Genomic DNA, 26,163 nt, shown 5'->3' on the forward strand with positions numbered 1-26,163 from the left:
GACGGCCCAGCTTTCATCATGAATGGTTTTTATTTAGAAGAGGTGTGGTAACCTCATAGATTGCAAATAAAAATTCCAACTGAAATGGGTATACCACATCTCTGGCACTCAAAAAGGATGTACTTGCAACATGCTGTTTTAATGAGGATTATCTGTTGAAAACATAATCCTTTGTATTCATGCATAGTACAGTGAACAAGATGTTCAGACTAGGAAAGCAAAAGTTCCAGCACTTGCTGTCTCTGATACCTGGCTTTACTAAGATCACTTCTATTGACCTGTGGGTCAGAATGTATTTATTTTAGTGTAAATGCTAAAAAATCTGCAATAGAAAAATATATATTAAGACTTTTTAAATTCTGCTATTAATATAACACATTGTTCAGCTTCAAAATTGACTCTTAATTCTGGATGCCATTTCCTGGGGTATGAGGCACCACAAAAAACACTTCTGGTTTTACTAGATGAAAACCTAGTAGGTTGTGGATTCCATTTCTGCTTGTTATTCTGGACAACATACAGTTACCTGTAATTTTGTGTGTATTATATAAATGTATCATGATTATCCATTGTCTAATTATTATACATTGTATTTTAATTCAATTAACCCTATGTACTTGTTAATGTACAGCCAATTATAAATGTAGTATAACTGTTTTAAGGGATTTTTTTCTTTACAAGTAGTATTTTTCCTTTTCTGGTGATATTACTTCTTGCTTCTCACCCATGCAGGGTTAAAGAGAATGTGTGAAGGCTTTCAAAGTTTTTAGTTTTCTAAATAATTATTAAGGGAAAAAGTAGCTATCAAGAACCAAAGTCAGCCCAACAGTATCCTGCTATTCTGATTTTATTTTTTCTTTCTCTGCATAGAATTTTGAAACACCTGTTGTTAGGTTAGTGGGTTTCATGCTGTCTCTAAAAAGGATCAGTCATACATTTTTTTAAAATATTCTTTATCGTCAAATTCTGAACAATATTATGAAGATTTCTTTGGTCAATGCATAGTTTGCCTCTTTATAAATCATATTCAATATTAGAATTACTAAGTGGAACTCAGCCTCCCAGTATAGTTATTTTGGATAGTAATAGGGATTTCTGTGACCTGTCTGTAGCAATTTAGGGCTCAGACATGACTGAATTAATTCTGCTTAAAGATTTCTTAATCATGGGTCAGCTGAGCTGCAGTAACCAGTGACATACAACTTGCAGCCTGTGGGAAGCATGAGGTAAAGTATCGGAGCTTGACGTGCTTGAATTAAGATTTAGAGCAATATATGTTACTTTTTTAATGTTTTACACAGTGGCTCTCCGTAACGGGGCTCTGCTGAGAAGTGGGGACCTCATATGGTCAAACAGCTCCTGTCTGATGTCTGACCTTCCCAGGTGCGAGTCTGTGTATCAGTTCATCTCTGTGCAGAGCAATGTGTGGAGAACGTGCCCGAGCTTCAGCACATACTTAATAGTATTTCAATCATATTTACATAGACTGAGCTTGATGTCCAGAGCCTCTTCACTGTTCAATTTCTGCTTTTCCTGTTCCTATGAGGAGTGTCCTTGGACCTCTTGGGATGTATCAGGGCTCTGTCATGAGGCCAGGTTTAAGGCTGCTGCCATTGTGCATTCAAACTGTGCAGACATGAGTCTGAACATCCAAGAGGCCCGAGGGAGGAAAGAGGAGTTTGTGCTGCATTGGACTGTAGGCCACAGGCACGCTCAGTGTGATGGTGTGAGGACCGTACGGCTGTTGGGATGGTCCCCTTTGCCAACTGCTCACGCTTGGCTGCACTCAGCGCTTCAGTCACTCACGGGGACTCTTTCCAGAGCATTTAGCAAAGGCAGATGAGGTTTGTAGGCAGACTGACCTTGGGGCATGTGAGTGTTTTGGGGACATCTGCAGCTGGCAGAATGAATGTACAGAGCTGGGTTGTGAGCTCTGTCAGACTTTGCCTTCATAAGGGGATCTGACCACTCAAGCAGGATGGACATCCAGCCTTTACTGCCTAGCTGTCAAGTGGTAGTTGTGAAACTAGGCTTCTCTGTAAAGCATTAGATTTGTGCATGGAAATAATTATGCATGAGCTAGATACATACTCATTGTTAATTAATTATCTTGGTATTGATGGAGTTTAATTACTTTTCGGTGCTACTTGGAATGGCAAGGCTTTCCTGAGGTGGAGTATATGAGGTGGAGTATATGAATGAGTATGGTGCTGATAGAACCTTTTTATGGAACCAAATTTATTTTAATAGTCAATATTGCAGTTTTACTCAGTATTTCTTTTGTCTCTAAGTTGATTGTAATTGTTGTGTAATTATAAGTAGAAGCAAATCATAAAGCAGAGACTATTTCCTTAAGAAACTAAATGTATTCACACATGTGTTTACACACAATGTGCTGCCAGAAAAAGTCATGTTTATGTGGTTGACTTGTATAACTAACTAGGTTAGTTCAAGTGTACCTTTAAATTTATATGCCAATGGCAAAAAAAGTAATGCCTGAATGAATTAATATCTTACAGATCTATACAAAGAAGTTGATCCTTGTTAAGGTAAAGCATTATGCATTATTTTATGAGTGGAAGGAGATACAGTCGCATGTTGGAGAAGAGTAGCTGGGCTTACTTTGACCAATAGACTTTGCAATTAGTTTTCAGAATGCCATTACATGCCTTAAAGAGCTGTTTTGATGCTCTGCTGTCTTCACAGCAAAGTATACAATCTCCCCTCTGTCTTGCAGGCATTTCCTGTACTAGGAATTTTTTGCTAAAATTTCCCACTCTTGCTGCTCCTGTTTTCAGCTCATTGGCTGCTGTGCTAATGAGGGCACTTGGGACTTCCTCTTAATTCAAGCACTGCATTGTGTGAACTCCTAAACAGGGTCAGGCAACATAGCGTTGCCAGCTGCACATCTGCAGCCATCTGGATTTGTAGCAGGAGCAGTAAAATAGACATTGTGTAGCAGAGTTGAAAGAGTGACAAGAGTGCTGCAAATCATATTTGCAAAAAACCATAAAGAAAATGACCCCTATTTGATCTAGAGGATGTACAGTATCATTATTGAAAAGGCATTTATACATGTATACAGACAAATGGGATATGCTACTGCTATGCAGTGTTGTGTGAAAAAGCTTGCTGGCTAATTCACTCCCATTGCATTGTTAAGAGCAGAGGTAAGTAATTACTAAAGCCTCTGGTGCTCATAAACAGGCCTCTGCCACCACTTTGATGACTTCATTAAGATTCTGTTTCTAATCAACATCACTTCAATATCTTAATTTATTATAATAACATTCTTAAGGAGAAATAATTGCACACTGAAATTAGAGCTTTCAGGCTTAGGAAGAAGATGCAGGGGAAAGGTCATACATTGTTTCATATCTATTTGTTATTTCATGGGAGTCTGGAAGAGGGACTTTGACTTCTTTTTATTGTTCACAGCCTTTCTTAATGGCCACCATCTCTGATGACTGTTATGTAACATCATGGTCTGCCTGAAGTCAGGTGAAGCTTCAGAATTTTAACTTTTGTGCAGTTATTCTCTTTGACAGTGTTACTAAAGTGTCAGTACAAGTTGCAGTCTGTACTTCTCTTTGAAAGCTTTTATTTGGTCACTTGTTTCCTGTCTTTCAGACGCACTGAAAGAGTGGATTAATACCGTCAGGGTTTGTTGCTGAGTAGTTTTACTGCTGGTTTTATGCTGAATGCACATACTGCACACAAGTAACCCTGATGAGAGACAGCTCAGAATAAGTAATAGTTCCAGATCAATGCTTCCATGCATTGGCTGTTAAAATGTTTTAAACCCATTGTTAATGACACCTGGATCCTTTGCAGTCATGCTTACAGTGAAAAGGCACAAACTATTATATAATAAGAATAACTTTAAGGTAATACATTCAGGAATGGGCATTACATTTTGGGACTTTTCTTAATGATTTATCTGACCTGTTAAAGCTCCTTCCCAAATATTTGGTACTACTCCCCTGTAAAATTGGCTTGTCTTCCTAGTTTTGTTTTACTAATTTCTGGGGACAGCACTCATGGCTAAGATCCATCTCCCGACTTTGGATGAAGTATTGCTTTTAATCTAGAGTGCCATAGGTTTTCACAATCAGTCCGGCTCCTGTTGAAATTAGTGGAGTTATTACTTTTGATTTCAACTGGAAGAAGTTAATGACAATGTATTTGATGAGTTGACAATTATGCTGTAGCCTAAGATAATTGTAAAGGAAGAGATGCTTATACAGAGGCCATTATAGTAGGAGTGGAGCTAATTGTGTGATTTCAAAGAAAACTATTTTATTGTGAAGATAACTTTCAGTAAAATTATTTTATTAATTTAATAGAATTTTTTTATCGAGCTGCCTGCTTAAATTTATCATTATGAATCAAATACTTATAGATAATAACAACATAAGTAAAAAACCCCAATTACATGTGAGTGTTTTGCAGATACGCTTATTTTGCCACAAATACCGAGAAAACAATTTGTGTGGAGTCTTACAGGTATTAATCCTATGTACAGCCTGTTTTCCTCATAACTTTATTACAACAGAGCTTGCTTATATTGTTACAGTGTTTGATCCTTCAGTTGAGTTGTTTGACGACGATGACAATTCAGTGAAAGTGGCTTTCCTTGAACTGATTTCAGGAATAATGTATCTGCAAAATGTGGCTGACCTTGAGTAGAAGTGAGATAGCAGTAAGACAGTGTAGGAAATTAAGATATTCTCTGTCCTCTGAGCCTCTGAGAACAGTTGGCTACAGTCATCTACTGACTGTAAAACCACTACTTTGTGACCAGAATCTTTAAGAGATGCCTTTTATGTGTTCAGTTTTTATTCAAACAGGGATGAAAGACCGTTTATGTTGAATTTTGCAATTGAATGTTCATCCTGGGTGGAAAAGTGCAGTTGCGTAGATCACCTAGGGTATAAAATACAACATAACATCACTGTTGGAAATGATCACTGGAATGGGTGTCATAAGCATTGGTATTGTGTTTATCAAGGAATAATATTTTCATAATGCACAGATGGATTAAGAAACCAATCTCCCTCAAAAGAGAGAAAAGAGTACTGTTTTCTTAGGCAGTCAAGAAACAAAGGGGTTTGCCAAGGCCAGGTCAGAAGGAACAATAGCTTTTCTTGCATGTGTCACTGGAAGTCCAATAGAAGACTTCCTTGATACAGTTGAGTGCAGAGCTGAATATGTATGAAATTCGTCTTCCAATAGGGAAGATAAATCATAGGGCTTTGAGCATTTTGTTTTTCTATCACATTTTAAAGGTCGAAATTAAGCGCTTGAAAAAAATTGAGAAATTTCAATGTCAAATTCTTTTTCAAACTCCCTAATGAAATAATTGTATTTAACAGCAGTGTTTTTCAAGTATTACTCAGAGATAGGGAGACTAAAATTAGTTGATCTCTGGTCATATTACAATTCATCTTCCTAACGAGGTGTGTTTGGTAAACTGTGGAGCTTGGAAGCTCTGGATAATGGCATGCTTGTAAAAAGAAAATGCAAACAAAAACTGTATGAATTTCCTGTTTTAAGAATCTTATCTGGAGCATTTGAGTCTAAAGTAACTTTACAGTTGGAAATGTGAATTGATGCTTTTAGAACTGAGTTTTGAATTAATTTTTCTCTCTTCCCCTCACTATTTACTAGGGAGGGTTTTTATATGTAGAGATTTTCTCTAGATTAATATTTTTTCCTAGCTTTTCTTATTTTTTAAAATTAGAAAAGCTCAGTGCATGGGCAAGAATTCTCATGAACGTCTGTTATCTACTACTTCTTGCAATGTGTTCACCAAGAATCCTCAGTATTGTGAAACCATGCCAGCAGTTTAGATAGTTTTAGAACCAGGTGCCAGACACTTACTTGGCCCCCAGGCTGCCATGTTGGCATTGCTGAGTTTGCCTTCCTGGTGTCCTGGCCATTTCTAATCGCTGGGAGAGCTGCAGTGCAGAGCAGCTGGATGTTCTTCATCTCACAGTGATACAAAAGGCTTAGTAGACGTGAACAGGAGCTGTAATGCCAAACACAGTGGGCAAAGAGGGCTGAATGCTGAGTGAATCTCACTGAGTTGGAGTCTGGCAGGGCCGGTGCACCCTGTGGGTGCTTCTGTCATGGAGCATCAAGTACTGCCAAGACTTGTGCTCTGGCCCTTCTCTTAGTTATGCTCAGAAGAGGGGAGCAAAATGACCTTTTATGTAATTAGAATTTGCTCTGGCAATGTGTGATTCCAGCCCTGGTGCTGCTCTGCAGAGACTTTGCCTGTTGGGCACGGCAGTTGTGGCTCCAGAGGAGATGTCGTTTGTACACATGATCAGTTGCTCAGTTAAGAAAAAAACAAACAAAAAGGTGTGGCAAAAAGGAAGTTCTCAGAAACTCTGTCCTTAAAAACATTTCATTTTCTTCTCTCATATGGTAGAGTAACAAATGAAGATAATTCAGGGAGTGTTGAAGTTGCCTGTGTCTCTGTGATTATGTGCTCTTGGGACTTACTTCTGGCTTCCTGCTTTTAAGTGCTTGGTACTCTCTGTGCCTCCTGCTTTTAAATACCAATAAAGTCTTCATGAAGTGAGCAGTCTTTACGGTTGTTACATGTCTACAATGTATTAAAAAGTGGAATAAAGAGTATTTGTTCCTGTCAGAAATAACATTTTTGTTTCATGGCATACAGAATCACAGAATATGATGTGTTGAAAGGTACCCACAAAGATTATTAAGTCCAACTCCTGGCTCTGCACAGGACCATCCCCAAGAGTCATATCATGTGGCTGGGAGCATTGTCCAAACACTTCCTGAACTGTCAGCCTTGCTGTGACCACTGCCCTGGGGAGCCTGTTCCAGTGCCCAGCCACCCTGTGGGTGAAGAACCTTTTTCTAATATCCAACCTAAACCTTCCCTGACACAGCTTCAGGCTGTTCCCTTGGGTCCTGTCACTGGTCATCACAGAGACTATAGAATAGACAATATATAGCCATATTCTGCACTACAGATAATAATTCACTATTAGATAGGTAATCTTTTATTGCTGTTTTTCTTTTGTAAGTGGCCATGACCAAATATGTACCAAGAACTCTATTTAAATTTTAGTATTTATCTCAAATGGAAAAAAAAAGAAAAATAAAAGGATAATATGTATTTTTAAAACAAAATTTACTGGATAAAAAGGCTGAGGTTTGTGTTTTATTCAACATCTTTCTCTAGAAAAAGCAATTTTCTATTCACATCTTTTCTCGAGACTTTTGGAAGCTCTATGCAGTAGGGTCCTATGTCCCCATGCTGAATGCAAGAGGGGATATTTTGTATTTAATCAATAGCAGAGAGATTTATGTAGGATTTATTTTTTCATTTTCTGCAAAACTACTGGTCATTTTTCTCTATAGAAAATGTACTTCTGTAAAAATCAACCAGGGCATTTGCTGTCAGTTTAAGCAAGCAAGGAGCAATGAGAACAAGAAAAACACAAAGAAAATGGCCTCAAGGGAAAGCTCTGCATAATGAACTTGAAATTGCTACTGCTGGAAATACTGTTGCTGCTTTTCCTGCCAGGACTGTCACCTCACTCAACATTTTTCCGCTTAAAATGGAGAGTAGAGCAGCATCACTAAAAGCTGAGGTTTATGCTGCTGGATTTTCCAAACTCTGACCACTGTGCTCGTTGATGGCGTTTCTAAAGAGGAAATAGGCCAGAAATACATCATGGTCTCAAAAGTTAAGAGAACAAGGTAAATAGAAGGAATAACAAAGCATATGGAAACCATACTTTTAGACGAGACATGCACCACACTTTTTAAGTGGAAACTCGTAAGTGAAAGAAATGGAGAGTCAATGCAACTTAATTGATAACTATTTTCCTAGAGATGCGTAAATCATCCCCAAGATTTTTAGCTCCAGTTCCCAGCTCCCCTTATTGGCTTATAAGGAAGTATGAGGAAGCTCAGGAAAAAAAAAGCAAAAAAAAAGCAGAGCTGTGGACTGCCCGAGATGCTCATTCTCCAAAGGGACAATCCCTTGCCATGTTGTTTCTTGAGGATGGTCTCACAAAGCCTTGGTTAGGGTTCGAGTCATGCCTGAATGAGAGAAATACAATGAATGAAAAGAAGTCAGAAGTGAAATTACAATGGACAGTATTGGAAACTGTTCTTAACTTGACAAGTTTAACACATGGATGAATATTTAGTGGTCTTTTTTTAATGCAATAACTGCTTTTCAGGGTTACTCATCTATCTGAGTGGTTGCTGTGGCTACAGCATAACCCTGAGAATTGGCAGAGAGGGAATCGTATTGCACGATGTTCCTTAGCCTGTGGGAAATATTTCATGAACATTTGTATATCCTAAAGTAGGTGGTAGCTGTAAAGGTCTGTGACTGTATAAACAGAAATTTATTTTCTAATCCCAAATAGATTATGAACCTTAAATTTCAGGATTTATCTTGTTTAAATGCACTAATGCACCCTCAAATATCTTGTCATCCAAATGAATGTTTAATTCTCACTTGAGTCCTGAGGTTTTATAGGGAATTATGTGATACATGAGAAGGTAGGCCATAAAATAAACCTCACTAGTATTTCATAAGTGCAGATTTAAGGTCATTTATTTGTATAGGTGCTGGCTGTTGTAAACTATAGGTGACAGTAGGGGAAGTTTGTTTATGGAGTCAGTTTACTGGAAAATCAACAGTGCCGGAGCTGGTCTAGCTCTAATATTTGGAATGAGTCAGGCTTGACATTTTAAGTTGGAAAACAGCTCAGAATTTAGAACTAAGTTAAGAATATATTGGATGGATCATTTTAGGTGGGCCAAATTAGGTTTCCGAATTGACATGCAGTGCTAAAACTAGGAACAGCTTGCCTGGATTCAGAAAAAATGACTAATACAGAAAAACCTTGGACTTATTTGGGAGTAAGGAATCAGTGTAGGGAACATGTGCTAAAGGCTGTAAGAACCTGTGCAGAAAACAAGGAAAGGGACAGGTATTAGGTGGTTGGCAATAAATATATTACTAGTTTAAAACAACAATGAAAATCAATCAGCTAATAAATTAATCAGAAGTCAAGAGATGAAACAAGAAGAAATATTAATTTTAGATCTCATCCCTCCCAAATTCCGTTCCTGCCTTTGAATGGGTTGTCATTTCACAGACAGTATACGATTGCCATGGAGATGGTTACTAGAACTTCTCCTGTCAGTTAAATTTTTCTGAGTTAATACTTTTTTACGTGCTTCCATAAGAGTAAAGGGTCATTCTTGTCTAGCTCCTTCTTGTAGCAATTATGTAGACTCTGTTTTTATCTAAGGACTGTGAAAGTTAGTTATATATATGTTCTTTAGAATACTGAAAGGCCTTCACTTTGTATTGTTAGTCTTCAGGTGGAAATTGTTCTTTTCCTTATACTTTACATGCTGTAGTTTTATGTCCAAAGGTTTTCTCACCCTTGGGGAAGGATTGCTTCCTCTGCTTTTAACAGCTGTTGAAGTATCTGTGCGCTAAGAATTTTAATACATACCTTCAGGAAATTTGTACAGTGATCTTAAGTAGTATAACCCTGTTAGAATAAGGTAAAAGATACTTCTAATATGCTCTTTTTTCATTGCAAATTGTATTTCTGTACCTGAAGTTGTGTAGTTTTGTCCAGAGGTTTATGTTGTCACAACATTCAGATTCTCCATTGCAATCTTTCACCATCAGTTTTGGATCATTCCAAAAACTTTTTGGCCCAAGACTTAGAGAAAAAGTACACAAATAATTCTGTTAAATTAAATGTCATTTGTTGAGTGGTTACAACTTGCATATGCAGTGGAAGGGGTAATGGTGGTTCCTGTGCCAGCAGGAATACAGGTATTGTTTCTTTCAGGAATATATCAGGCATGGAAATTATTGTAAAGGGCAAGGGGGAGATTGCCCTCATTTTCCTCTACCCTGTAGGGCTGATTATTGCCAGTTATGCTGGAGAGAAGAAGGGGAAGGAATTGAGCTAGGAAACAGAATCTCTCCTGGGATTTACTGAGATTGAAAAAGATTTTCTTTCCATTTCTGAAACATCAATAGGCTGATTATTGAGATGAGCAGTGCTTGTGCTGAAGGATGGAGGAAGAAGAGCTTTAGCTGAGCTGCCAGTACAGAAAAATAAAGAACCTGTATTTATTGCCAAATTCTAGAAGGATTCTATCAAAGTGAAGGCACAGAAGCACTGAGATGACTGCCTTGTGTTCTCAGTGGCAAATTCCACTCTGATCAGTTCTGACAGTAGAGCACTAGGACTACTATAGCAAAAGTTTTGTCTTTACCCGGGTTCTGCATCCCTTTGACCCTTGCACATACACACCCACTCTACGACTATTTTCATTCAGCTCCCTGCTGTTCTTGGAGCTCAGGGTTTTCTTCATCCAGGTCACCATCAAAGACGACAGAAAATGTAACAAGGAAAAATTGTTGGCAGCAGCAAGGATCTGGATGCAGCCCTTGAAGGCAGGTTGCTGGAAATGAGGATGTCCTTTCCTATGAGTGAGCAATTCTCCCTTTTGTTAACCCTGGCTTCCCTACCATCCAAGAAGGCCTTTATTCTTAGATCAGCAGATTCAGTCTGTGCTCTGAGCTGGAGAGTTGAGCTTGCTGGCACTCTTTCTCTTGGTGTTCTTGCAAAAGGTTGAGCACTGTGTATCACAGATGCTTCTCTTGTGCTGAATTTTGCTTTTTCCTGGAGTTCTGAAATCTGTGAAAATTTTACTGAAATTTATTGAGTTTGGCAAAAAGCATGAGTTAAATGCAGACTCTGGCTGCAGTCAGGTTGCCTAGTCCTTGATGAGCGGAAAGAAAGGTGTTACTGTGACTCACAATAAAAATAATAGTGTTTCAGTTCTCACCTTTATGAGTCATATTAAAACTAATCTTTTATTTCTATGTTTTTTCATGAGTGCTATAGGGATCGTTGGGTTGAATTCTCCTTGTTGTAATTTGGGTGGCCTTGAATTCAAGGTTGAGTTACTTTTCACGTATACTGATCATTTGCTAATTATAGATGAAGGAAATCTACTTCAGTAGGCTGAAAATTCGCTTGCATCAAAATAGAGGATACTTGTTAGTTCAGGTATTGAAATTTCTGTTTCATCTAAAAATTCCACTGGGATCTGAAGCCAGTCTGAAGTAAGAGATAATGACTGTTTTGATGACAAACTGAATTTTGCTTTTTATGTGCTTGCCACCACAGTTATTTTTGTTACTTGTGCCACATTATTTGTAAGAAGTAATTTCCTCCTGTGTGTCACAATTTAGCCCAAGGTTATCTGTGTAGATCTGCATGCAGCTAAGTAAGGTCATTAATTACATTCTTCCTATTGACAACAAAATTTACATGCGAGTCAGTGCCCACAGATTTTTTTTTCTTAGTTTTTTTTGGTTGGTTGGTTGGTTGATTGTTGGGGGTTTCGTTTGTTTGTTTGTTTTTTGTAACCAGTGCTCTGTGTAGAACTGTTCAGACCTATTTTGATATATCAAAAGTCTGTATTTTCCTCTTAGATCAAATGTTTAGGAAAACCTAGGCAGTGAATCAGATTTTATGGTATTATGTCTTATATTAAGACTTCAGTTTCCTGTTTATCAGTGTGAGGTACCTATCAATAAGCTTTACAGCTTTTCGTAGAGAGGAGTGAATACCAACAGTGAATCAAGGTTGGAATACAATACAGTGCTCAGTATTTGACCATTCTACTCTACTTTTTGATTATACTTGTTCTACCTGCCATAAAGCTTCAGTATCATAAATTTAAAGGGGTACCTGCTTAAGGCTTGGCTTTGGCTTTAAGTCTCAATACTGTAATTGTATGAATAAGTGAAAGGTTATGCTTTGCTGCACAGATAAATACACAATCTAGAGGGGATATTTTCCATTCAAAACACATTTTTCTAATTTTGTGGTTTTTATGTTTACTTTTTGCTGACTGTAATGTGAATGATATATATATATGAGAACTTTATTCATTTGGGGTAGTGAATGTGAAACAGACCATTCTTAATGTTAAAATATCAGTGGTGACACTGTTCAAGTTTGAGGAACAGAGCTAAAGCCAGACTTGATAAACTTAGCTGGCAAAATATGAATCAAACCCCGTGAAGTACCTCCTGGCAAACCAACCCTCTGAAATGAACAGGAGCTCTGTTAAGATTTTTTTTTTATTTTCCCCCACTATAGTTCAAAATTTAAAGCTCAACCCTGTGAAGTGCTGAGTGTCAGCAAAAGCCATGTGGGAACTGAAATGTTCAGCGTCTTCCAGGATTAGGCCTTTACTTTGGTCCAAATATGTATTATGTGATCTGTTGTTCTTGAACTAATAGATTTCTTTCTTTCTCTTTCCCCTCCTACTGAAAACTAGGTTATGATATGTCGACTCCAAATCCTAGTTGTAATAATTTATTTTCTTTTAAGGCAAATAAAGTAAAGCAAGCTATAAAGCATATTTCCCTCATAAGAAGATTAATCTACAGAACTTGATTCATTTATCTTGTCTTTTGTGCTGGTTTGGTCTTGTTTCTTTAAGATGAGATGACTGTCTCTGTAATATTAGTATATTTTACTTGCTGTAATCTGATGTCCCATTTCTCTCCCCTTTTTCTCCTCCCCCAAGATTATCGTTGGAGAAACTGCAGTCTTTTGTCTACAGTTAGCTACAAAGGATTTTGAAAACCAAGAAAAAACAATATTAACTGGAGACTGTTGTTATATAAATCCACTGGTGCGCAGGACCATCAGATTCCTTGGTATGAGCAAAATTATTGCTTTCATTTTTATTGGTGAGAGTGATCAATTATGTCTTAATTTTGACCTGGGGAAAATATTCAGATAATCATAAAACATTTCATGCATAGTCTTAGTCAGGTTCAGTGTTCCTTTTAGGTAGCAAATGAGGCTTCTTGGAAATTTAGGTTAAAAATAGATGCAGAAACAGCAATAAAATTAGAAAAAATTGGGACCACAAAGGGGGAAAACAACCAGAAGGTCTGGAGTGGGTTGAAATGGAGAAGGATGATATCCTTGTGCCGTATCTAGAGGTGATGGCTCACAAACACACACACACAGACACAGACACAGACGCACACACATATGCCAAAGCTGAAGGCATTGGGGTATAAATGTGTGTTTGAAAACAAGCCCAGTTTAAGTGCTTTCTTAACCTGGATATTGTATTATAGTCTCTAGCAGAAAACTGTACAAAATTCATGCTACACTGATTTTGGCTGAAACTCCCCCATCAACTTTGGTAGATATGAAGTGCCATCTTTTCTACTTAGTTTGTTCTAAATGTGTTTGGAGGAAGAAGCCTCACCACTCAAAATGTGTATTGAATATTCCCAAATGCTACTTCTTAATGCATGCAGGGATGCCATAGCAGGGTTCAGTTCTGTTGTTTGCTTCTCTCTCATGGCTTGTATCTAAAAGAAACAGCTGGAGGAATGAGGTCTTGGGGCAGCTAATTCTACTATGAGCCCCAGTCTCAGGGGGAGGGAGGGCATGTGCAGCTGTGTCTGTATGTGGATTGTTGATGTAACAGCCATGCCTGCCTCTCCAAAGTGAGATTGCTGCTGTCACATTGAGTGCTAAAAGCCATTAGGAATGCGACTGTCTTGCATAGGTCTGGAGGAGGTGGGGAGTGATGGTGAGGAGCTCTTCCCACTCCAGTTGCTCTGTGTATAACCAGTGCCTAAGTTTCCTTCCTACTAGGCAGGCCCTCCTTTTTTGCAGAACCAAAAAACTGTTGGGAGGGAGGGCAGGGATAAACCAAAACCTCTGTGCTGTTCTACCAGATGAGGCATCGCTACCCATTGTGCTCACACAAAGTGATGTGTCCGCCTGTGTTGGGGCAGTGCACACCCTTGGGACTTGCTGAAAGGGGCCCTCTGTGAAGCAACTTGGCTAAGCACAATCTGCTGCTCACTAGGGTCTAGCATCTCAAGGGGAATTAACATTAGTGTGACAGTGCTGACCAGCTAGGATCCCAGAAATCATTCTTGATCCTCTAGCTTTGCTGAGAGAAAACCCCGACCTCTAGAAATGCACATGTTTCTGTGAAATTATGTCTGCTGTGATATTCATCCATTAAAGTCCCCATGGTGCCCTATGGCATTGGGATTTGCCAGAACTTGCTCTATATTCACAGTGAATTGGAATATGAGAAAGGTAAGGTGATTTGCCTGTGGAAATACAGGAGGAAATCTATAGCTCAGGTGGAATTTGAACAGGCACCTGCTGGCTTTGCCTCCTGGCCAGGGTGCTGTGTTTGCATGTTCTTCCAGAGCTCATTTTCTATTTACAAAAGGATAGAGAGGGACCTCAGAATAGGAGAAATCTGTTTTCTTTTAAGTAATCAGATACATGCATTTACATTCTAATGAATGAGTACATGTACTTAATGCTTTGCTGATGTGTCTGATTAAAAAAACTCTTTAGCATAAGTAGCTCCTCAAATATATAGATCTTTAGCTCACTGTGTTGATACTGTGATTAATATGCCATGCATAGGGATTTACCCAGAAGCAGGCAGCTAAAGACAACTTGTAAATGGCAATATTGAATTATTCAGCACTTTAGCTTCTGTACAGCTCTAAGGGAAACGTAAATGTTTGTCCAGTATGTGTTATGACTTCAATTTAGTTCTCCATCAGGACCAAGCTTCCTTTGTTCTCAAGCAGATTTATAGGGTGAAGAATTTGGCTCTGTCAGTTTACCATGTTTAGTAAACATGGGCAAAATTTAGGAACCAGTACAGCTTACCTACCCCAAACAGGGGAGGTGCATGGCTAGGGGCACTAGGAAGCTGGGCCACTTGCTCAAGGGGTGAATGTGCTCCTATGGAAGATGGAGAGACTTTGGGTGTGTGGGTACGTTGCACTGTTGCTGCTGCAGTTGTGTAGGAAAGTAACATCTCCAGCATGAGCCATGATCTTTAGAGTATAGTACATGTGAGAATTTTTCATATTCTTGAGTGGAAGAAGCTGATATATTGCTATGATAAATACTATAACATGTTGCCCTGGAGTGAAATTTTCAGGAAATTTAACTCTTTGTTTCCCTCTTCAGGAATTTACGCATTTGGACTGTTTGCTACGGACATCTTTGTAAATGCTGGACAAGTAGTAACAGGGAATCTTGCACCCCATTTTCTTGCACTTTGTAAACCCAACTATACAGCACTTGGATGTAAACAGTACACACAGTTCATCAGTAGCGTACATGCCTGTACTGGAAATCCAGACCTTATCATGAAAGCCAGAAAGACATTCCCATCCAAAGAAGCAGCACTAAGCATATATGCAGCTATGTATCTGGCTGTAAGTATATTATACTATTTAATGTCACTATATTTTTTTGAGAGCAAATGGCTCACACTGTGAGGGGGAGGAGGGAGGAATGGACAGAAGATAAGACAACTATTGGGTGATTTTCTGTATGTAAACCTTCTGTAACTTACTATAAAGCCTTTGAGAATTTGATTAATTGAACTTTATTCTGACAAGATGTAGTGGTTTCTGAGCCTTGAAAGCCAAGGCAATGCTAAGAGAGGACAGCTTGTCCATAACGGGTTACAGATTTAGGATAACCAGTTTCTTGATTTAGCTTTCCCCCATTTTCAGAGCATGTGGGATGATACTTTGTTGGGTTGTAAAGAGTAAGGATAGGGATTGCCTCTGACTGGTAGTGGTTCCTTTCCATGTTTTAACTAAGTACAGATCAGTAGAATTGCACATGGCCATATTCTTTGGTGGGGTGGAGCAGAATGGTGAGTATATATATACATCCGATCTCTGCAGGTTGCCTTGGATTTATGTGTGTCTTTTGGTACCAGGATTGGTACTTAGAGGTGCCTCATTGCTCATGTAAAGTCAGTTTGGCTCTTATGCAATAAGGTGGGCTACTGGACAATCCACCCTTTCTTCCCTGTCTCTTCTCTGTTACAAGGAGTGATAAACAGGGCTGGAATAAAACCCATGTTTACTGCCTGGCATCAGAGCTGTTGTGTAGGCTGGGGAGAGGCAGGGGAGAGGACAAGTGACCAATTAATCTCACTCATGTAACTCTGTGCAGTATTCACTGGCTTAGTTTGGAGTGCTAGTCTTAAGCAGGAGCACATCTTGTTCATGTGCTGTCCCCAGCACATGCCTATGGGAGTCTCTGACCTGATCTGCCCTGTTAATCACAGTCCTTTGTAGCCTCTGGATGGGCCCAGGCCTGCCCTCTATAGTGTCAATAGGAAACTAGGCAGGTGTGTGTTCCTCTGTGATCATTGCACGAGTCATGCCTTAAATTCCCTCAGTATTTGAACAGTGTCCTGCCTCTACATATGTATGTGTGTATAGGCGTGTGTGGATGTAATTGTGTGGTGTGTATTGCTTTTGAGCACATACTGAATGGGCTGACTTAACTCCTGATTGATCTGGAAACTGGTATTTGCCAACATGGCAAAGATCCCAACCCCATCCACACTGTGTCAACTCTGAGCTTCTGCATATGGTTTTAGAACCAGCTGATTAAAATCTACAGCACTGATGGTAACATTTACCAAAAATTTCTTGTGAGCAATGTCTGTTTAAGAGATGTGGATTAACACTTAGTACAGGCAACTGATACCTGCAAATAAGAGAAAAGCAATAATATTCTATTCTAACTTGAGGCAAGTGTAAGTCTCCTAATAGTATTGTCTTTATTTGGGGAGATCTAAGGTTTTGTTTGACTGGAACATGCCTTTAAATTTGGGGCAAGCTATTTTAGAAAATACTCAGAATTTTTCATTTTAATGACTCCTATTTTTCTTATCCATCTGTAAAGTTGTATTTCCACTGTTGCCATGAGTCACAGTAACTAAAGGAAACCAACTGTTCAGCTACTGCAAAGCAGGAAGGAAAATAGTATTAATACATTTAAAAAACATAAATAGACATTAGTAAGGTTTAATGCCTAGTACCTGTGCCTTTTGACATGAGCAAGAATACTTTATGCAGACCTCGCCTCTGGTCAATATGCAGTTAGCAGTATCAAAAATTAAAACTTCTGTGATCCGTTTCATGACTATTTGCTCTTTGAGTACCTGCAGAAATAAATACATCCTGTGTCATTACTGTATCACTGCATGATGCGTGGCACTGTCATCACTTAACCGAAGCACTATAAACTGCTCTTAGGACAGGATATCAGAGTTCTTATAGTAGCTCCTTGATGCAACGATACAAGATTGGCAATTGGTTTGGGGATTTTTTTTTGCTTGGTGGTGTTTTTGGGTTTGGTGGTTTTTTTTTTTTGTGGTTGTTATTGTTGGTTTTGTTTGTTTGCTTGGGGTTTTTTAATCCTATTGCGTGGTTGAAGCTAAAAATACTGTTGGTTACACATCAGGGGAAAAAATTGCAACGTTCCACTATTTGAGATCATGTCCTTTCACTGACATGATGTTTGGCCCTAAATAACAATTTCCTCATCACTGTTCACTGGAGTAGAAGATTTAAAACAGTAGCCTAGTCTTTGAGCCATGTTACAACAGTTATTGAGAGCATGGACATAAAGACCTTCATATATTGCTCAGTATTTCAATAGCATATAATTTCTGGTACAAAATGTACTTTCTTTTTGATTAATAGAAATTTGGAAGAGGGGGAGAGGTTGTTACAGAATCCTCTCTGGGTATTTCAGCTAGCTGTGCACAAAACAAAACCAGCTTAAAGTCAAAAAACACACAAGCTGATCCAAGGCTCCTTGCTATCTGAGAAGGTCAGGTAAATGCCCACTTGCGTGATTTCACCAGTCAACCCATTTAGAAACAAAGCCTGTACTTTATCTAATAATGCTCCTATCTCATTTCATTTAAGTGCAGCCACTTCCCTAGCACCTACCATCTGTGCATATTGTCTTGGTAACAATAGCTTCCTTTTTCATCCAAGTTCTTGAGTCTCCCTTTTCTTCCCCTTCCTCACTTTTGAGAGTGGGTGGCTGCTATGGTAACTCAGAATTCCCCTCCTGCTTGAAAGTGCAGTATTTTCCAGACATTGTATTGCTAATATTTAGACCTCTCTATAATATTTGCCTCCATTACTTTCTTTCAGTACCTATCATGAAAGACTTGGCAATGGAAGTGTTGAATGGCAGCACTATGGTTAGCTGTTTTCTCTATCCTGCTCCAAACACACTCTCAGTGATGTGTTACCTGTCAGGTTTATTTTTCCAGTGTACTAGTGTATTCAAGATGAACGATGGTAAATCTATTCAGAAATCTCTAACCAAGCTGGCTGCTATACCTGGGGCTTTGCTTAGATGTCTTCTTAGCTCATTGGAGATGTTTTGTTTGTTTGTTTTTGCTTGCGTTGGTTTAGTAAGTTGACTGCATCATTTCTTATGAGCATTCACCCTTTCTCAGCTGGAACATTTGCTAACACAGGTATTAAAGACAAACACTGCAACTTTATCAAATAGAATACAATTCTATAAGCCAGATTTTGAGAGGCATAAGATGACACAGTCTGGACAATTAGAGGGATGTTTTGAAGCAGCCAAGGATGCACTTACTTTTTTTTTTTTTCTCAAGTGAGACATAGAAATGAGAAGTTATGAGCTTTTTTTTTAGTAGAACTTCAAAGTGATATATGAAGATTTAGTCAGCCTTTTCCATAGATTTAAATATAAGACTTGTGACTAACAGTTGTCCTTTGGTGCTTCAGACCTAGGGGCTTGGTCTTTGCTAGTTGTAGTTCAAGACAAATTCTATTTCATCCTATAAAATTTTGCTGCCTTTTTTTTTGTTTTGTTGTTTTGGTTTTTTGCTTTGTTTTGTTGTTGTTCTTAGTACATTGGACAAGAGCAGTTGGAAGCCAACCAGTCTGTAGGGTAGTGTTTGAACTTGGTGTTGCTGCAAAGATTTCAGATTTGGATTTGTAATGGTAGAGAAACAGGCTTAATGTCTTGATAATTGACATAGCCCTTAATTCTGTAGGCAGCTTTTGTTGCTTTATGCTGTGAACCCTTGGTTTCAGCTATGGCCTTAGACAGGACTAGCAGTTAAAGCTTACAAATAATTTCTTCTCTGCAGAGCTTTCATTTGCCCCATGATCATCTGCTCTGCAAGGTTCTTGCTCCTGCCATTCTGATGCTTTGTTTTTACTTTTTAGTGTGTTTGTAAGTCACGGGGTAAAGACAGCAGGATGGTCTGGGGCACAGTGCTGGCAACATGGTGACATTCTCCTCAATGTCACTTCTTGGTCCAGTCTTTAGCCATAGGTCTAGTCTCACCTGTCTTGAAGTACCCGTTTGACTCCAGCTAAATGAGCAGCTGGTGGAGGCATGATAGGCCTCTGATAGACTTTCAGCAGTGTTCAGGAGGAAAAAGAGTAGCATGGTCATCTTATTGAGTCAACTTTGTTGTCAATTTTTTGTTAGGAAATGAAAGAGTTAGAGGATTCTTTTGGCTGCCTTTCAAGGGCAGTGTTAGGAATGTGGAATTTCTTTTCTCTATGATGCAGCAAGTAAAAGTATCCCTCAATTCCGATTGTACAATATATTGAGTGTATTGGTTACTTTCAAACTGAATAGTAAACTAACATTTGGAATTTGTCTAAAGACTTTAGATATTTCATATCAGTCAGCTCTTCATGACAGTTCAGTTGTTCAAGATAACAACCTCTGTGTTCTTGGTACAGTGAAGGATACCTCATTCCTTCTCCAGTTGTTTACAGTTGCAGCTGTGGAGAGCTTATAATGCTAAAATTAATAGTAAGGTTCAGAATTTCTAGAGCTTTCTTTTCCTTTTGCCAACCCAGACCCCTGACTTTGAAAGCCAATTTTTGTCTTGATAGTAATAGTCTAAATAGTAAGTGTAAAACATATGGGGAAAGCTGAAGGAGGCTTCAGAAACACTAAAAATCTTCAGTGGGCAGTTGAAGAAAGACCCAGATAATATGAGAATATGATTGTGGTCTGCGCTGGAAATAATTATTAACAAAGGAAGCTGAAGATATTTTAGATTGTCAAACAGGATTCTATCTAATCATTGTACCTGGTTATAGACTACTACAGCCCACTACTTTTTCAGCTTTTTGATCTGAGTATCTCCGTTCTTATAGATAGGATGAATATTGGAAGTTCCTTGTATGAGACATTTATAACATTACTTCTATTACTTGACTAGTTCAGTATTATTTCTTTAATGATAGGACCCCATAAAAGCAAAACAAAACATGAGATAATTTATATGAAGTGCTGCCAGGAATAGGTGCCTGTACAGTGATTCGTTCCTCATTCTGCTTCTTGCTTTGTGAGTCATTATTCACTACCCACTGATGGACTGGTCAATCCCCCAGACCGTCTGCTTCGGGGAGGAATGAAACAGCAAGCACAGGGGGATCTTCTTACCACATCCGTGGGCCCCAGGCTGATGAATCAGCTGGGAAAGCAGCCTGTCTCCTGGCTGGTGCCCCCAGCCTGATGGCCAGCTCCACTCTACCTAAAATGGGACTCTGGGGCCTGTTCCACGTGTGTTTGTGTGCATAGATGGTTGTGTGGGTGGGCCTAAAGAGAGCTGAAAGATGCCTAGGGAAAGCTTGAAGCATAGCCCAGGAGTCCAATTTGTCCCTTACTTGACATAGAATTCCCATTCTCTTATGTGATGTGGAATGATTTTGTTTGCACTGGATTTAGGATGTATTTCACATAGAACTTGCAACATGATGCTTTCGAAATCTTCCCCAGTAAAAGCAATGTGTGATCATTCCTTCCACTCTAGCCTGGGCCAGTCACATCAGAAACCTCAGAGGCAGCAACTTTGGTAGTGATGGTGATGATTCCCTTTGAAATGTGTACTTTCAAACCCACTTCATTTAAAGTTTTTCATTCAATTTCTGACAAACTCTGGCAACTTCACTTCCAGTATCTTGAAGACTTAAGGTCAATATTTGTGTTTTTCTGAAAATCTAGTAAATATTATTCCAGTGTGTGATCAGGTAACAATCCGCCTCCCTGTATGACTCTGACACTGTCTCCATGCTGGTGTCACCTTTATACATTTTAATAATAAAATTGTATTTCAGGAAAAAGGAAAAGCTATAACGGAGGTTCTTCAAGAGAAGATTCAGCACTGATCTGATGCTGCAGAAGAATGTGCAGCCTCCTACATTAATTATAACTACTGTATCAATCCTTGACCTTACATACAAGATTTTTGCTGGTGGTCTTGCTGTTGACTAATTTAAAAGTTTTCTTGAATTAGATTCCTCCTCTCCCAATTTTTGTTCTTAAAAGGAACTGAGATGAAGTTGTTCAGTAACTATCTTAAGCCATATAAAAATTATATTGTAATCCATTCTTAATAATGTTTTAAAATCACTGAACTATTTTCCTTTGTTGATACTGCATTTAATATTTATTAACAGTAAGAGAAGGAAAATCCTGTCGTCTTTTCAAGATATTTATTCTTTGTCAGTTACTGACTGTGCTGGTTTATAGCTTTTTCACCAGAATCAAGAAGAAAACAACTGCTTCATTGTATTTTTTGCTTAGTGCAAACAAGATCTTTAGCTGTGTTAATGTGTTGCTCTAGAGCTGCAAGAGGTCAAGATTAAAAATGGCTTACCTATGAATCCTCACTTGGAAAAGACTACATTTGCAAATTTACAGACTCTTCATTACATTGTTTCAGGAAGAGCTTACCCTGTTTGTGTTGATTCTTGAAATGTTTTCATATAATGCTATTCTTTACATCAGTAGTACCTGTTTAAAGCAAAGATAGAAGTAGCACCTATGCTGGCAGAACCCTCAGGTTATTTTGTGTAATGAACTGGGCATGACAACCTTGACTGCACATGTGGTAAGGGACTTGACAAATGGGTATCTTTGTTACTCACGTGAGGCACAGCATGAATGTGTTCAACCACAGCGTGGGGTTGTTTCTGCTCAGTGCTTTGTCTGAGTAGGGATTTGAAGGACATGCTTGGTTGTAAAAAGATTCTGAGAATTTTCTGCAGAACACTTTCCAGTTTAGCTTTGTATTAAAAATGTTACAGTTTGAAGTACTGCAGAATCAGTTATTTGTATTTTATAATGTGTTTTGTCCTAATAAAAATTGAGATATTCTTCTTGGGCAGCCTCCAGTTCTTATAGATATCTGAAGTGTGTCACTGTGACCTGCCTTAAATAAGCAGCGTTTTCCTTCTCATTAGTAATTTCAATTTAATATGCCATAATACAGAACTAAATGCAGGATAGTTTCCTGACAAATTCCCTGTGTCAACGTTGCCCAAGACGTATGTAAAATTTGATGTTCTTACTGTGTATGCAAAATATGCAACTCTTTTTACCATTACGAGATGTTCTAGTGTAGTGTGAATGTGGATAATGGTGGTAGTATTCAGGATTACAATGAGACTCACTAAAATAGAGGGTTGCTGAGTCAATTCATTGTGCATTACTCTGTCTGTAGCTTGGAGAAAACCAGTGGAGCTAAAGAACTGGAAATTAAAGTTGCAATTACCAACCTTCTGCATGGTAAGAGTAACTCACTGAAGATAGCCTGCAAAAGTATAAGGAGCTATGATAAAAGGAGAGTCAGCAAAGGGAGAAACACTGTTTCTGAAATGGCCTAGGTAGAAGAGAGGAGATGTGGCCTGGAAATAGACTCCAAAACTCTCTTTGCAAACCTTTCCTCTGTCTGAATTCGTGGAAAGCTTGTTACTAGTTTGCTGTTCATTATATAAAGCTCTCTGAAGATTTGTGTATTGCAGTACTCTGATGTGATTTTAAGATTAAGCTTTGTTTTATTCTCTAAACTATGGATCTTTCATTAGTGTTTTGAACAGAATTCTTGTCAGATGTTGCTCTTTTTCAACAAGCTCTGTCCACTACTTGTCACGTAATTTATCTTAACTGTAACCACACTTTCTGGACTACTTCTTGTGTAGATTATTAAAGCACTTCATAACTATTACCCAGTAAATTCCACTGAAGTTTCAGACAGTACAGAAAAACAACCCCATTTGTTGGCCAGAAAGGTGGTACTGGTTCTTCAAGAGAGATTCATCTGTTTCCCTTTGCAGGTCAAAGTGATGGCATTACACACCTGGATTCCCTCTGGCAACTCCATAGGAAATGCTTGTATTCCTCTGAAAAAACTTAAACTCTGTTTAAAATTTGACAATTTAGGGATTTCGGTGGTTTAATTAGCTTTAATTTAACTTTTATGTAACTTTTTCCTCCAAAATCTTATTAGTTGATGTACATATTTTTTTTTTGAATGTGCATAGTGGAGGGGTCTTTCAAGCAGTCTTAATGTCAAGACTCAAGAGAATGAAAGTCAAAGATTTGATGTTCATTTTTTTCCATTGGCCCATGAGAGCTTGAAAAGTCCTGGCTTAAACCTCATAGTCATTAATGCGCTCTTAGGGCTGAAGAGCTGCTCTGTCATTGGGCAGTGTGTTTAATTCAGTAGTTTTGCGCGGGGAATGTTGGACTGCAAGAAGGATAATGGGTTTCTCATGCACAAAATTTGCTGCATTTAGGTTGGTTTGTACAAAGTACAGAGTTGTGTTAGTTAAGCACTGCTTGAAACTATTACATGTTATTTATAAAAGTAGATACTGGCATTTAGTTCAATTTTCACTGCTCTTTGACACTGTTTTTTCACCTTTTGACTGATTTTTGACAAATCACTTCTCAGTCACTTGAAGAAGTGGTGTATAAGGTAAAAAGCATTTGCTAATACAAACAAGCTCTTTTGTGTATTCCTTTTCATAGTAAAGGTCTTTTCCTGTAACTGTCAGCACTGCACAGTGGAAAAATCAGTCTGTTTACCTTTATGCATAAAGAAATAAATAGATGGGATGGGATAGGACAGGACAGGATAGGATAGAATAGGATAGTCTAATTTACCTGGTTTTCTGTGGGTTGTTCAGCTTCACATATTATGTAATTTTGCTGTATGATCTGATTGTTTTTCCATATCCCTAGGAAAAGAGTGTGGTGACTTTATCTAGTGCTCTACTTTCTGGTATCTTTACCCTCTCCCCCTCCAAAAAAAGCCAATGTCTATTCAAGCAAAATGTAGAGCTTTTAGTCACTAATTATTGGGAGAGATCCATCAAGCTTACACTTTCTTCCTTTCTAATTTTCAGATGTATATCACCAATACAGTGAAAGCCAGAGGAACAAGGCTTGCAAAACCTGTTCTGTGTTTGGGTTTAATGTGTTTGGCTTTCCTTACTGGAATCAACAGAGTAGCAGAGTATCGAAATCACTGGTCAGATGTAATAGCAGGATTTGTAATTGGAATATCTATAGCAGTATTCTTGGTAAGTGTGTATCCTGTTTGAAAAAAATAAATTTTAAGTTTCCATCTCTAAAAAATCACGTAGTTTCATAAATAAAGTATTAATTTGGTATAGTGACAACTACACTGATCAGGGAATGGGTAGCATTTATTTTTCTGACTTTAAAGTAACCCTAATGAATTTCTTTCATGCTGATTCAGGCTTACATTGAAATTTTACATAATTCTGTGTTAAAAAAAAAATAAATCTTTCTTGGGCCTTTTTCTTTTCTGAAGCTGTGTTCCAAAGCCAGATTGTTAATCAGAGTTCCCAATGACTAGTGTCTGTGTCAGAAAACTATTTCTAATCTATTAATCACCTTTCTAATGTCTGCAGTACAAGACTATAGAATAGAACAGTCATTGCTGTTTACTGCCTGCAGGTTTGTCTGCCTGGCAGCTTGTAATATTACTAAATACACCTTTGAATATTTTCCCAATGAAAACGCTTTTGAGCTTGATTCTTGGATCTCAAGGTCTTGGTCTCAAGATCTTGGATCTGAAGAATTGTCATGGCTGAGAACCCTCCCAGGGGTGACTGTGGTGGGTGTTTTCAGTCCTCTGATACAGGCAAGAGCCGTTGCAAATCTCCTTTAAAATATATCGGCTTGCATTTCCAAACATTCCCTTCCACACAAGCTGTCCAGAAGTTATATTTAGTTGGTTTTAAGTTTTTACATTCTGTTCATGCCCCTAAAGTAATAGAATAGAGTAGAAATCTGTTTTCATATAGAAAAGATATAGAAAATATATATATTTGGTTTATTTTCTTATATTTTGTGATATATATTGCATAAACTGCTTTGAGTAGCATGACATCAAATTTAGTTGTGTTTTGAAGAAAATACAATTGGCAAACACTGCTGCTCAGCTGAGCATCTGAGTTAGAAACACAAACTAACTGGTATATATCAGATTTCTAAGTCCCTGTGTGAAAACCGCTGCTGCCCTGAGGAGATTCAGAGTTGCATTCGAACTTAGAGATGGTGCTTGTCTTGTTCCCTTTCTCGCTCTACGTTTGAGGAAGCCTTTGCTGATCAAAACTTAGAGGGTACTGCCCTTCATAGGAGTTTAAGGTTAATGCCTGCCGCACATACTCTGAACATCTCTTCATAACGTTGATAATTGGTGTTCTATTATTCATCTTCAGTAGTGGATTTTCTTTATAAATTATTTTCTTTTTATAAGAGAGTTTTTTGGTTCTCAAGTGATGCAGGTAACAATAAATTGGTTGAAAGTCTTTTGTCTTGAAATATTAATGAAAGATTTTCTGTAAAACACAAATTTCACATTTCAGTGTTTCTACTGTAAAGCTGTGACTAAAGCTGGTGTCATTTCTGCCTAATAATGGATGTCAGGATCAAAGCTCAAAAGAATGAGTTGTTCCTTAGCTATGCTGATTATCTTCTGATCCCTTCTAGGTTGTTTGTGTGGTAAATAACTTCAGAGGACGTCAGCCAGACCATGAACATTCTCATCTGGATAATCTGGCCCAGATGCCCATGATCAGCATACCCCGAGTGGAAAGCCCTTTAGAAAAGGTAATGTCTGACTTTTTAAAAAACAATTAAATAGAATGTAGCTGTCCTGGAAGGATGATCCCAAACTTTCTTGACAAGAGTGCCAAGGTAGTCAGATTTAAAATAAGGACACATGCTAGTGAAGGAGAAAGAGGGGGAGAATTAGTTCAGGGAGACTCCCGTTGGAGGCTCTTTGTGTCATTTACAAGGACAGTGGCTCTATAGCTGTCCACTTTATTGCTGTAGCTACTGCTCAGTCCATGGAGGCAGGCTCAGTATATCTGAGGCCTCTTCCCTTGTG

General features: G+C 38.4%; 1 protein-coding gene across 3 annotated transcripts in view; it reads left to right on the plus strand.

Moving 5' to 3' along the window:
• The window catches only part of PLPPR5 (phospholipid phosphatase related 5), a 91,118-nt gene that overhangs the window by 56,820 nt on the left and 8,135 nt on the right, over positions 1 to 26,163 (plus strand). For all 3 annotated transcript variants that reach the window (XM_071565149.1, XM_071565151.1, XM_071565150.1), the window contains 4 exons: positions 12,640 to 12,772; positions 15,090 to 15,340; positions 24,149 to 24,325; positions 25,764 to 25,883. In XM_071565149.1, the coding sequence (XP_071421250.1) occupies positions 12,640 to 12,772; positions 15,090 to 15,340; positions 24,149 to 24,325; positions 25,764 to 25,883 (681 nt within the window). The remainder of the gene's footprint in view (positions 1 to 12,639; positions 12,773 to 15,089; positions 15,341 to 24,148; positions 24,326 to 25,763; positions 25,884 to 26,163) is intronic.

Source organism: Pithys albifrons, chromosome 10 (genome assembly GCF_047495875.1).
Source record: "Pithys albifrons albifrons isolate INPA30051 chromosome 10, PitAlb_v1, whole genome shotgun sequence".
NCBI classification, from domain to species: domain Eukaryota; kingdom Metazoa; phylum Chordata; class Aves; order Passeriformes; family Thamnophilidae; genus Pithys; species Pithys albifrons.